General features: G+C 33.3%; 2 protein-coding genes across 2 annotated transcripts; both read right to left on the bottom strand.

Moving 5' to 3' along the window:
* Nucleotides 1–2,895: 2,895 nt before the first annotated feature.
* LOC133193103 (proto-oncogene Mas-like) lies at nucleotides 2,896–3,888 on the bottom strand. The gene has a single exon (XM_061329078.1). The coding sequence runs from the start codon at nucleotides 3,886–3,888 to the stop codon at nucleotides 2,896–2,898; it is 993 nt and encodes a 330-aa protein (XP_061185062.1).
* Nucleotides 3,889–8,992: 5,104 nt separating this feature from the next.
* On the bottom strand, nucleotides 8,993–12,020 carry LOC133193104 (oncoprotein-induced transcript 3 protein-like). Its single transcript, XM_061329079.1, has 5 exons — nucleotides 11,762–12,020; nucleotides 10,518–10,682; nucleotides 10,199–10,336; nucleotides 9,865–9,973; nucleotides 8,993–9,318 (listed from the first exon to the last, which is right to left on the bottom strand). Exons 1-5 carry the CDS (start codon nucleotides 12,018–12,020, stop codon nucleotides 9,138–9,140), a joined length of 852 nt encoding a protein of 283 aa, XP_061185063.1. The 3' UTR covers nucleotides 8,993–9,137.
* Nucleotides 12,021–12,353: the final 333 nt, after the last annotated feature.

Here is a 12,353-nt window from a genome sequence, read left to right on the forward strand (position 1 = left end):
CCCCCCCCGACGGCGAGGGTATGAATTGAACAAATTTGAATCTACAAAACCTGAGGGTGGTTCCATATAAATATGATTAGTTACACCTTTTCTATTCTTGAGAAGATTTTAAAGATTTTTCCTATTTATACCAATGTAAAACTTTGATCGCCCCTAGTGGCCACAACCCATAGGCACTTGTTGCGTATACGGTGCACCTCAACTTATTTTTACCACATGGTACTTAACTCAATTTCAGGCACCCCCGCTTCAAGCTCATATTTTGTAAACCACTCATTTCTTCCTCGAAAATTACCTCGATACAAAAGAAGACTTTGAATGGGATACAAAAGCTTCTGGTTGGGGTTATAAATGAAGGATAAAACCAGAGAACTCGGAATGGATTACTCGGAAGTCTCTGGTTTTATCCTACATTTATAACCCCAACCGGAAGCTTTTGTATCCCATTCAAAGTCTTATTATGAATCGAGGTAATTTTTGAGGAATAAATGAGTGGTTTACAATAGAGAGCCTCGGCCAGAGACGTCTGAAACGATTAATTTGACAAGAAAAAAGTCTTTCGGTGCGAACGATGTCAATTTAAAGTAGGTTAATGATTGATATATTAACAAAATAAGAGCTTGAACAGGGGTTGCCCCTGAAATTGAGTTAGGTACATGTACCTTGTGGTAAAAATAAGTAGCGGTTGCCCTGTATACGAAACAAGTGCCTGTGCCACAACCTACCCCCGGGGGTCAGGATTTGAACTAACTTAAATCTACACTACCTATGGGTATTTCAATATAAATATGACTGATCATGGCTTTGCTATTCTTGAGAGGAAGATTTTTAAAGAGTTTTCCTAAATATATATACATACCCACTTTGATCGGCCATACTGCTCCCGCCCTCGCCCCAGGGGTTATGATTTGTTCAAACTTGAATTTACAGTATATCAGGAAGCTTTCACACAAGTTTCATCTTTTCTGGCCCAGTTTTTCTTAAGAAGATTTTTAAATGACCCAATGTCTACTTTCTCTTAATTATCTCACCTTGGAAGACAGAACGACTCTTCAATTGAACAAACTTGAGTCTTTCTTATCAAAAGATACTCTTTGTCAAGTTTAGTTGAAATTGGCCCAGTGGTTCTGGAGAAGAAGATGGAATTGTAAATAGAACAATGACGGCAACGACTAACAACGGAAAAATTGTGATCCGAAAAGCTCTCTTAAGGAGGTTGGATCCTGCCATCAAAAGTAATGAGAATTTTTTATCAAGTATATTTTTAGAATTTATACACATAACTTTATTAAAAATCAAAACATAAAATGGGGGTCAATGCGCTTCTTTTGGCGCTACAGAGCATTTAGTTTGACCTTTTTGCACTGTAAATACGTCTTACACATAAATCAATTTTTAAAGTTTTTCCTTCAATATTTTTTGTTCAAATAAATTATGGTGAACAAACACAGTCTTATTTCATCTTAAATAGACACATTAAAATTTGTAACAACGAAGAAATTTTCGAATTACTCCGCATGTTCAATTATTTGACCTTTTTGCACTCAAACATTTTCATTTTTCTGGCATTAAAATTTTACAAGCAAAAAAATCATTTGAAAGTAATGACATTTTACTGAATTTAAGAAGAATGGTTAAAAGTATCGTATATATTCAGAACAGAAAATTAAAAGTGGGGGTCTGTGATGTTAATTTTTAGATATTACTAAAATAGAGCTAATTTCAAGCTTAAAGTAAGGCTATTTTTTTCTTCATTTCCACAATATATTTGCTATATTTATCAAATATGATGTATTTATCAAATATGATGATATAGAATTCATGACAGTTTATTTAGTAAATAATTTAGGACCAGTATAAAACAGTCCACTGCACAAAATAACTATGTGTGCAGACTGCATGTAAAAATAGGAATCCAAACTTAACATACTTTAAATACTTCGAAATAGAAAAATTGATCATTTTCTTCTAAAAAAAACCTTCCGCCACAAAATATAGTTCCTAACTTAATGCTTTTGGTATGGAATTTACTCGTAAATTCCATACCTCGTTAAGTCTTCGGCTCAGATGTTTGGAAGAATATTTATTTGGAGTTCCTATAAATTTTGAAATATTATTTTTAAAATATTTTATCGGATGATAATGATAATGATAATGATAATAGAAGTATAATCAATAAATACAAATGAAGGTAAAAATTATACAATTAGGGTTATTTAAAATTATGATGTGGATTAATTAACTGTAAAGCTCACACTATTTAGAGAGAACAGTCTAAGACTTCTTTATCAAAATAAGGACAGGTTTTGGTTACGTTTATCCCGGTGAAGTCATTTCGTTTGTTAAGACTATTGAGACGGTATGACTTCAGCCTTTTCACCCAGAACTTTCTTTGCCTTTTTTCTAAGCATCTTGGGCTATGTCAATAACCACTACTGTCGTGTCCTTCACTTTGTGACCTCCAAGGTTGAAATGTTTCCCAAATGGTTCATTGACTTTCTTGGTTTTAATGGTCGAGAGGTGATTTCCTCGGGCTCCTATAGGCAGCCAATGGATGTTCCTTTAGGACCTCTCCTATTCTTTTGTTGGAATAAAGAATTGGCGGGTTCCTCTTAAGAATATATTCCTTAAGCAGTTATTCCCAACTAGCAATTTCATTTGTAGAGTAGAAATTCTTGCAAAATGTCCTTAGATGCGTCCCAAAATATTAAGAAAAAGAGTTCCCTTGTTCAAAATACATTTGCATTGAATCTTGATTTTTTTTCTTTTGTTCTAAAAATCTATTGAAACGAAAACTCATATTTTGATGTCCGAATTTCTATTCTAAGCAACGATATAAATTCATAATAATATATAACATGTGCAAAGGAACAAAATTACAAAAACTGGCTTAAGTTAGCATGTTTGACAGAGAACATTGGATTTTGTGAGTATGTGATTTTCTGGAAGAATCGCCGGTCCTAAGTTAATGACGTATGATGCATTTTCTTCGTTGTGCCTTAACTGGAGTTTTTCAACGTAACTTTGATTCCAGAAGCATAACGATCGTCTCAACTGATACCTAGCCTCGCGAAACCTCCATACATACAGCACCGGATTTATAGCACTGTTGGAAAGAATAGTCAAGGCTGTAATGGTATGAACTTTTTTCCCAAATGGAGTGCTGTAATCGAGGACGGGAAAAGTTGTGATAATGTATGGGGTGGCACATAAAATGAAGCATCCGGTTATGGCCAAAAGCTTCTTGATCACAATGCCTTGTTCTGTGTACCTGCCTGTTGATCGAGTAAGGACATTTTTGTCTTTGATGTAGAGGTACCTTTTACGAATTTTACGTACTAGGTAGATGAACATGATCACATTTGACAGAATCGACAGCAATAGAAAGGAGCTTGCACAAATGGTAATGGAGTTTTTAGGGGTACTGAATATCGGTTCACAATGAACTCCATAATATCCAGTGAAATCAAAATACACCATGTAGGTGATCAGGAAACTAATGAACCAACAAACTGTACACACCGAAATTAGAAATCTTTTGCTTATGTAGATGTAGTATTTTATTCCAAAGTGGATCGCCAAACATCTATCAATGTCCATCACTGTTACGGTTAGCAAGGAAATGGTCACAAAAAATGAATTGACATACTTTTTGAATCCACAACTCTCACTGAAGTGGTAAAATTTCAGTGGAAAACATAGCGACAGACCAGTTAGTAAATCAGAAATGCACAGATTGATGGATAGAATCCGAATTTGGTAATTAAGACGGGTACACCGGTAAAGAACCAGGAAAGAAAATATGTTCTCAATGGTGATGATAAACCCTACTGGGATCACGGTGTGGTCCATTAAAATTGGCGATGCTATTGAAGCATTCTTGGCCATTTTTCCAGAAAATATGTTCAATATGAAAATAACTGGCAGACTCCTTTGCTTATGTCGATCTGCTGTGACTTTTTTCTGTAAACTTAATTAAAACATCTGATCAAGAAAGAAGAGATAATTACGAAGCTGACGTCCAAACACTCTGCGTCAGAGACAGTCAGAAGAAATCCGTGTAGAAAACGATACCATATAAAAATTGATGTACTCAAAAACCATTATTCAGCGCGTGAAATATCAATATTTCTCGATACAAAATTCAATTTCTACAGTGATATTTTTAGAATAACAGTTAAATATAGGTCGGATTCAATCGGGAGTACTACCCGAGTACAAGCATTTGATGTTTGATTGTGTCTTTTGAACAGAAAGTGGTTCCATATGTTTCACACACTTCTTACAACTGTTGCCTTCATATCAGGGTAGAATTCGAAATCTAAATTCACTATTAATATATCTCAATATGGATTTCTTTCCTTGCACGTCATACTTGCATGACATATAATGATGCTTTACCCCTGATTTATCTGTGTAAAGAAGCTTAAGCAATCATTGTTTTTCCGTGCAACAATATATTTTGATAATTCTTTAAGATTGGAATTATCTAACGGAGGCGCTTTAACATGTTTCTGATTGAGTTGTAGATTTAGTTAGTGGTTTTTGGAAATTTCTTCTACATTTCTGCGAGTTCTGCATCATTGATCATTGTTAAACACAGAATGCAGAATGGGTCTTGTTGTACCGTCATTCATTTCTCTCATGCAGTGTTGTGGATTGATACCATTATTTAAAGCAAGCAAAGTTTGACATATCTGTCTGACGACAATATTTACTCGCCTTTTAATTGCTTGAGATATTATTTGACTGTCAGCAATATACATGAATGCTAAATTGAAAGTTTATACAACTAAACAACGTAGGTATATTAATTATTAAAAAGCAGTGGTTGGTTAATTATTTTTAGAAATTTCAAAAGATTGAAATTAATTGTACATCTTTATGCTAACTACGGATTTTGCTGTTGTCCGATAGGAATAGTAAATACAAAATTCCTGTAAAATATAAATTTCATTATACTGTAATGGAGCTACTGATAAAAAATGATATCCAATAAAAGCTTTATAACAAACTTATTGCTCATTGCAGACACATGTATTATTTACCTATTTTCATGAACAGCATTTCTTAAAATTTCTGGTGTTTCGATTTTCTGTTGTGTAGAATAGATTATGACATTTTGATTAGAAATATTTATCGATGACATTTGTTGACGAGTTGTTTTCTGACAAGAATTCCGGAATCAACAAAAACAACTACCTAGGGAATTTCGTTAATGCAGGTATACTCGAGTTCCCCTTTGTCCCTCCATAAACAGGCGATGGAGCTATTTCTCACACAGATGGGGCCTTTTATCGAATTTTTATCACTAATTATGGACAGTAATCTCACTACATTTTACTAAATACGCACACTTCTTAGCTCTCACCTGAGCCGAAGGCTCAAGTGAACTTTTCTGATCAAAGTGTGTCCGGCGTCCGTCTGTCGTCCGTCGTCTGTAAACTTTTCACATTTTTGACTTCTTCTCAAGAACCATTGGGCCAGTTTCAACCAAACTAGCCACAAAAATTCCTTGGGTGAAGGGGAATGGACTAGCTAAACCAAAGGGGATATAAGGCAGTGCTTTGAGGAAGTCAGGCATTTAGAATCTAGCTGAAGAAGTTGGATGTTGAATCAGCAATAAAGAAGTTAAGGTATTCCATCCCTAATAGTAACAGATTCAATGAAATTGAATACATATCAGGTGTATTGATGTTGAATACTTAGTATATTTAGACATAATTCCCATTTATAACTATTAGCATGTAAGGGTGGGATTTATCTTAATTTATGACCTTGAACTTTGGTAAGAGTTATATCCCTCTGTTTTTAATTAATAAAAAAAATCAAGTTTAAAAAACTTATCTGGTAAAAAAAATGTTTTCAATTGTCATTTTATTTCTAATGTTTTTATGCATCTTTCCACCATAGTATTTATTGATATTATTTGAATTTTTATTTTTGAAAAAATACTTGTCCCCATAGTCTTTTATCTTTGTTAATTAATTACTACTTAGTTAATTACATTTTTGAACGTTTTCTTGGTAAATCCTTTTCTACTGTAAAATGCTTTAAATTAATATCAGAGTTTTATGCCTGTAATGGACATTTTAGGATAGAGAATTTGGTCCTTTCAGTGATGGAAAACCTTAAGGGTAAGAGCAAAATAAAATTAACAAACACTACTGGCAAGTATCCTACGGAATTGATGTTAGGTTCTGGGTGTAGTAAATCTGAAGAAGATTGAGACACCCAGTTCTTATCTATCAGTGGGAACCTAGAGGAGAAACACGGTGCAAGTAGTACCTTACCCAGTCCCCGTCTCCAAGGCCCTAACTAGGCTCAATTTTTTAGTGAGGCAAAGGAATCTGGGGCCACCCGAGTTTCAAGCGGGTCTAGGGTAGTGTCCTGATGGGTGTTCTCTCCGAGGGAGGGGGAAATTCCCGAAACCTGGGTTTTAGTAAATTGACTTAAAGATCTTTGAAAGTTTTCACGTTTTGAATTATTTTTTTTACATGCGTTTTAAACGATAATGAAGCACCCGGTGAAATGATCGATTTACAGAAATTGAAATAAAAGTTGAAAATATTAATAAAGTACAAAGACACATGTAATTAATTAAAGTTCAAGGTAAAACTTTTTTTTTCATTTTTCAAAAAATTCTAAAATTTTAGCGAGGCATTTGCCTCGCTTGCCTCAATGGTAGATACGACCTTGGTCTCTAGATAAGAGAAAATTCAAGAACGGTGTGATATATACCCTCAGACAGAGATGTCTTAATAATCATTCCAATCATTAATTCACACAGAGTAAAAGGAAAACCTATATACCCCTTGTAAGAACCTGATCATGCATGTTACATAGGAAATATGAGTGATCATAGTTTTACATAGGAATACATAAGACATTAATCTCTTTGTGATGCATCTTCAGAGACATTTTTCATTTTATGTATTGTCTCGCACGTTTCCCGTTTACTCTTACTTTATATTTTGATTTGGATGTTTGTTTGATGTTTATGAATATTTGGAGCACAAGGGCGGTAACTCTGTTGTCTGGCGGTCAAGTCAATTTAATTGACAGATCTTCAAAGTAAAACTATACAAGAGATCATTACATGTATATAACTATATATTAAGGCACATAGAAGTGAATTATCAAAAAAAAAAAGACCGAGGAAAAGGGTAACTTACTAAAAAGTAATAAAATTATGAATGAATCCCCACCATTTCCGGTGGCCAATAATTATATTTGTTAATGAAATCAAGTATATGGAAATTATCATTTCGATACTTGTTTCTCAGTAATTATTAAAGTAGAACAATCCCCAGCAGTGTTCTCTGCAATATCTTTTAGAAAATTTTAAAGCAAATTATAATACCATATTTAGTGTACAATATGATAATTTGAATTATCATAAAAATCAACAACAATTCTTATCTTATGGTTGAAAAATTATGCACAAAATATTTTATTTTTTATTAAAAATATCACAGCAATTCTAATAAAACTTAATTCTCAAACAATCGTTAGTTTTATTGAAGTAAAAAATATATAAAGCAATTTTAAAAAAAAATCAGATCTCACAACGACGTGAATTTTCAAGATGTGACGAAGAAAAATCTGATCACTCGTGACCATCGTTTTAAAACTCTAAAGAAAAAAATTGTCTACATGAAGATTCGCTGAAAAGATAAATTTACATACATGTATGTAACCACTTCAAAATATAAAAACGTATATCCTACTTATATCGGATGGGTACTCAAATTTCATAATCTACTCAATAATTGGAAAAGTATGTACAGATGAATTCAAAATGGAGAAAAAAGTCTTCAATGCGACTATAGCTTACAGGCTTGAAATAAAGGATATTTGGGAGGAAACAACATTTATTTTTTAAAACATTTATAGATTGGTTTCCTCGTGTTAAAGGCAACGCATTCTACATGAAAAATCTATAGCTATAAACAGAACCATTTACTTAAGTATAGGTATATGTACATATGAACTTTACCAGCAGTGGAGTGAAGTATTTTGAATAGTGTTACAGACTTTTATATAATTATAAAAATATTAACAGCAAAAACACTGTTGATAAAAAAATGTCCTCTATTGCATTCTATATTTGTACTAGCAAGCAGGATCTATTAATGTCAGAGAAAACTTTTGGAGGAGTAACACATTATGATAACATTATAAACATAACGATGACAGCCCGCCACGCAAAAAGAAATAAGTAAAAAAATAAAACAACTGAAAGAAAGAGATTAACAGTAACAAAAAATATAATTTAAACTAATTTACTGCTCCTGAACTGTTTGTACAAAAGACTTTGGCATTTTCGGATATTTAGCATTATTCGTTACTTAACGATCGAATTAGCCACAACTTAAATTCGGCCTTAATCCCACCTCTAGTATTCAGCAGGTTGGGGGTGAAAAGAAACAACACAAGTTGCTTCCATTCACATGTACATGTAGATACTAGATTTTTTTTTTTTAGATAAATATACCAGTTATTTTAGAGAAGCCATACTTTGTAAGTACAAAGGGTGCCTTACAAAGTGTGGATAGCGATGTCATATGAGTGAATCAGGTGATTTTGTTAAGCAAATATGAGCTGCATTTTGTGAGAATTTTATTTTGCTATTAAAATATGTTATTATGCTACATTTGTATGTATTTTTTGTATGATCAATTACACTAAAATAAAGTATTAAATTGTTTCAGAAGAAAGACTTCTGTACAATTGAAAATATAGTATTATATAAGATATCAAAATTGTACAAGACGACAATAATGTAGTTTTGCTTCAATCAAAGCTTATAAATAGTTCTTTCATTGCAAATATGATCAACAAAAGTTTATAATCGGTCTTTTTTCTATCCTTGAAGTAGTTAATAACAATTATTTTGCAACAGAAATTTCCGACATCACAGTTGCAGCTCATATTGCTTTAAGCAATATATCTTATTTTTTACGTAAGCATACACACCTTTGAAATAAAAAAAAATATAATTAATTTTTTATTGTAAAATAATATTCCAGCTTTCAAAAATTATTTTTACCCAAAGCAGAACAGCAAATGACAATGTTTATTGATAACATTCAGTTTTAAAAAAAATTCAACAGTTTGTGTTCCTCTCTGTCAAATCATGGCTGAGAATCATCCTCCTTCGCGGTCTTCTTGATGAAGGAGTTTTGCAGCTGAATAGGAGGGGCGGACGGTACAACAACTACCCATTGTTCAGGAAGTGGGGTCTTTTCAGAACCAGTAACAGGTTCAATAAAGTCGATTGGTTCCACCTTATCGTTTGCCTTTGGATTCTTCCGTCTAGTTAAATGTACAAATAAAATTTGGTTTTTAAAATATAAATTAATTTAGATTTCACACCATCAATAATTCAGGAGTTTTAATAATCATATATTGTGAAACTAGAGATACTGTTAACGAATTCATAGAATGATTTCACCTATCACGATTTATTCCGTTCTTCAATTGACACTAACCTTAGATGAAGTTTTTAGACACATTTGCAACATGACAACCGTAACTATTCAGCCATTTAAATCAAGCAAGTAAACATCATATGCCATGATGAAAAAGTTAATCTTTCTATTTTACATTTTTCTGGTAAAATTTTCAAGAGATCTTGGGTAGAAATTAAGATCATAAATCTCTCATACAGTAGATCACAAGCAATTGTATAACAAGTATGCGTGTGAGCTTCCGATGTTTTTTCGCTCCAAACTCATGACCATATGCATACGCGTAGGGACAGAAAAACAGGATGATCCATATGCATGCATCAAATTTTGTTTGCAGGGTTATGTAACTATGACGTATTTTTCAATAAGTTTTTCTGGCATAACAACTTACTTGTAAAGTTTGTAGATGCACATTGATAGCAGTATAAGAAATACCACGAAAGCAAGACCAGCGGATGCCATCATCGCATGTTTCTTGTAGCGTCTACCATGCTTGTGTTCTAAAAAGTAAACACATAAAATATACTACATGTATGTCGAACACAGGTAAAGAATAAAAAGGCTAGTCATTACAATGTAATATTTTTACAAATAAATTAGCTTATTAAATCAAAATTACAACTACACTTTTGAAATACCATTTCAGATTTTTTTCAAAAGCTTGCAGTAATAAAAAAAACACCAATCTTTTAGTGAAGCATTATTGTGTAAATATCAACAGTTACTTTTTTCATTTCTCTCGTCGTCGTCTCTGTCATCTTTGTCACATTCAGTTGTCGTAGACGGACCTCCTGTTGTCGGAGGAGCGGTTGTGGTCGTGGTTGTTGTTGTTGTCGTCGTTGTTGCATTTACATACAGTGTACCTAAAGACGGGCAAATATTCAAAATTATAAGCTATAAACTCTGTATCCAAAATACACCAAAAGTAATTGTAAAATTTATTATAAATACATAAATTTATATATATATATACTGTATATGTGATTGAAATAAAAATGGTGCAAAATACGCCTCTTTAAAGTTATTCTTGCAGTAGATACGAACCGAAACAATATGAAATTGGACATCCAAAAGGCTTTTTCAGAAAGTACACATAGTATGTCCCACAATTCTTGACTTTGATAGTCAGCGAAGATTCGCAACATCCGCTTATTCCACTTTGACACACTGTCCTGTCCACTTCACCGTCAGATATCAACGGAAGGTTGCCTGCGAAAATACACATGAGACAGATCAATTTTTAATCCACGGAATCTGAAATATTGTGAATGATTTAAAAATGTCAGATTTAAAGAGGTATATTGTGGTTGAGAATAATAAAGAAGATGAGCGTACTTGGCGCGTGATCTGCAGGAATCGTACATGTATGTACGAATTATAGCTTAAACAGATGATTTGGTCGGCTCCCCACAGCTGGACATACAAAGTAACGCACGTAGAAAAAAAAATCACATTAATGCATTTAAATACCTTTGTCAAATTGTAATATTTAAGTCTGTTTTATCTTAATATTTACAATAAAATAGTAACAATTCACAGTGGCGGATCCAGGATTCTTGAAAAGGGGGGGGGGGGGAGGGCGAACTAGCTGGGGTAGGGTGGGGGCACAGAGGGCAAAGCCCCTGAAAGCTCTCGGGTTTTAGAATTTTTTTTGTACGGTCTTTTGACTTACTTTAGCTGTATTTTAGGAATAAGTAATGCAAATGCAATATCCCAAACCCTAAAGAATTGATTTATTAATAAGTTTTCTTATGTATGTTTTTGGACACAAAGGGAGGAGGCGGGCCCCCTGCCCCCTCTACAACCGCCAGCGTTTCACATATATAATAAACACCTATAAGATAATTGGGAATAGTTAGATGTAAACGCATAATAGTTTCAGTACGTTGGAAGAATTTCTTTCGCTTTTGGTGCAAAAAAAATAAAATTGAATTATATTGAAATTTTTTATTAAATTAGTAAATAAAATTAAACTATAAACGACTTAATTGTTTGTTTAAAAAAAAAAATACGCTCCATGCGAGGTTCGAACCAAAAACATCGATTCATTGATAATCACTGCAATGGACAGGATATGCATACCCCTGGGAATTCGTCGCCACATTATAGGTTTTAAAAATAGTCGCGAATTAATACAATGGATTTATTTTTTTGTAAAAAGTTCATTTTTTTTTTAAGATTTCCGGGTCTTCTCTCCATTTTTACAAGCCTTTTTTTTCTTCATTTTTTTAAGTTAAAGTGCACACATATAACGTTTTAAAATCGAGGAGAGAGCAACATTTACATACCATTCATCCACATCGGATACATTGTTCCACACTGCGTCATAGAAGGGCAGGAGCGGACAATCTCGTTCCCGGCTGGACTGTCTATCCGATACCATTGCTCTGTCAGGAAGTTGTCACAGATGGCAGTGTCGGAAGGCGTCAAGGTATAGGCTGTAGATCGGCGAATCTCTCCCGACAATACACTGTACGTAGAACACGGATCTCCTTCTAAAAGGGAAAGAATCTGGGGGGATAAGACGAGCCATGTGCCCATGCCCATTTTTCGGCTATGCAAGAACATTTATTGGAAAAAATCTCTCAATTGTTCGAATTTACTTAAGCATTTTAATGTTTACCGTAGTTTTCAAAATGATATTTATATTCTAAACAAGCTAAACAGTTGACTTTCATTTAATGTCACAAATGTCTAACATGGGTAAGGACTTCTATTAATTAATCTGCATATTGAGTGTTTACACTTATTGTGGGGATATTATAAAAATGTTAACATCGTATATAATGATAATGGTGATCTAGAAGCGCTTTTATTTAAAATAAATAAAACGGGAATAAAAGTAGTCAAATATCTATTATAATTTTTATCCGGCATTTT

The sequence above is a fragment of the Saccostrea echinata genome, unplaced genomic scaffold, assembly GCF_033153115.1.
Source record: "Saccostrea echinata isolate AGI-Se365-2 ecotype Australia unplaced genomic scaffold, CSIRO_AGI_Sech_v1 ptg000027l, whole genome shotgun sequence".
Classification (NCBI taxonomy): domain Eukaryota; kingdom Metazoa; phylum Mollusca; class Bivalvia; order Ostreida; family Ostreidae; genus Saccostrea; species Saccostrea echinata.

What these genes read in the sequence shown, in the direction of transcription:
- LOC133193103 (XM_061329078.1), bottom strand. Translation starts at nt 3,888, where the DNA reads ATGGCCAAGAATGCTTCAATAGCATCGCCAATTTTAATGGACCACACC.
- LOC133193104 (XM_061329079.1), bottom strand. Translation starts at nt 12,020, where the DNA reads ATGGGCATGGGCACATGGCTCGTCTTATCCCCCCAGATTCTTTCCCTT. An exon ending in TCCAATTTCATATTGTTTCG is followed by an intron (nt 10,337 to 10,517) that starts GTTCGTATCTAC and finishes GCCCGTCTTTAG; the next exon opens with GTACACTGTATGTAAATGCA. An exon ending in CGACGAGAGAAATGAAAAAA is followed by an intron (nt 9,974 to 10,198) that starts GTAACTGTTGAT and finishes TTTACTTTTTAG; the next exon opens with AACACAAGCATGGTAGACGC.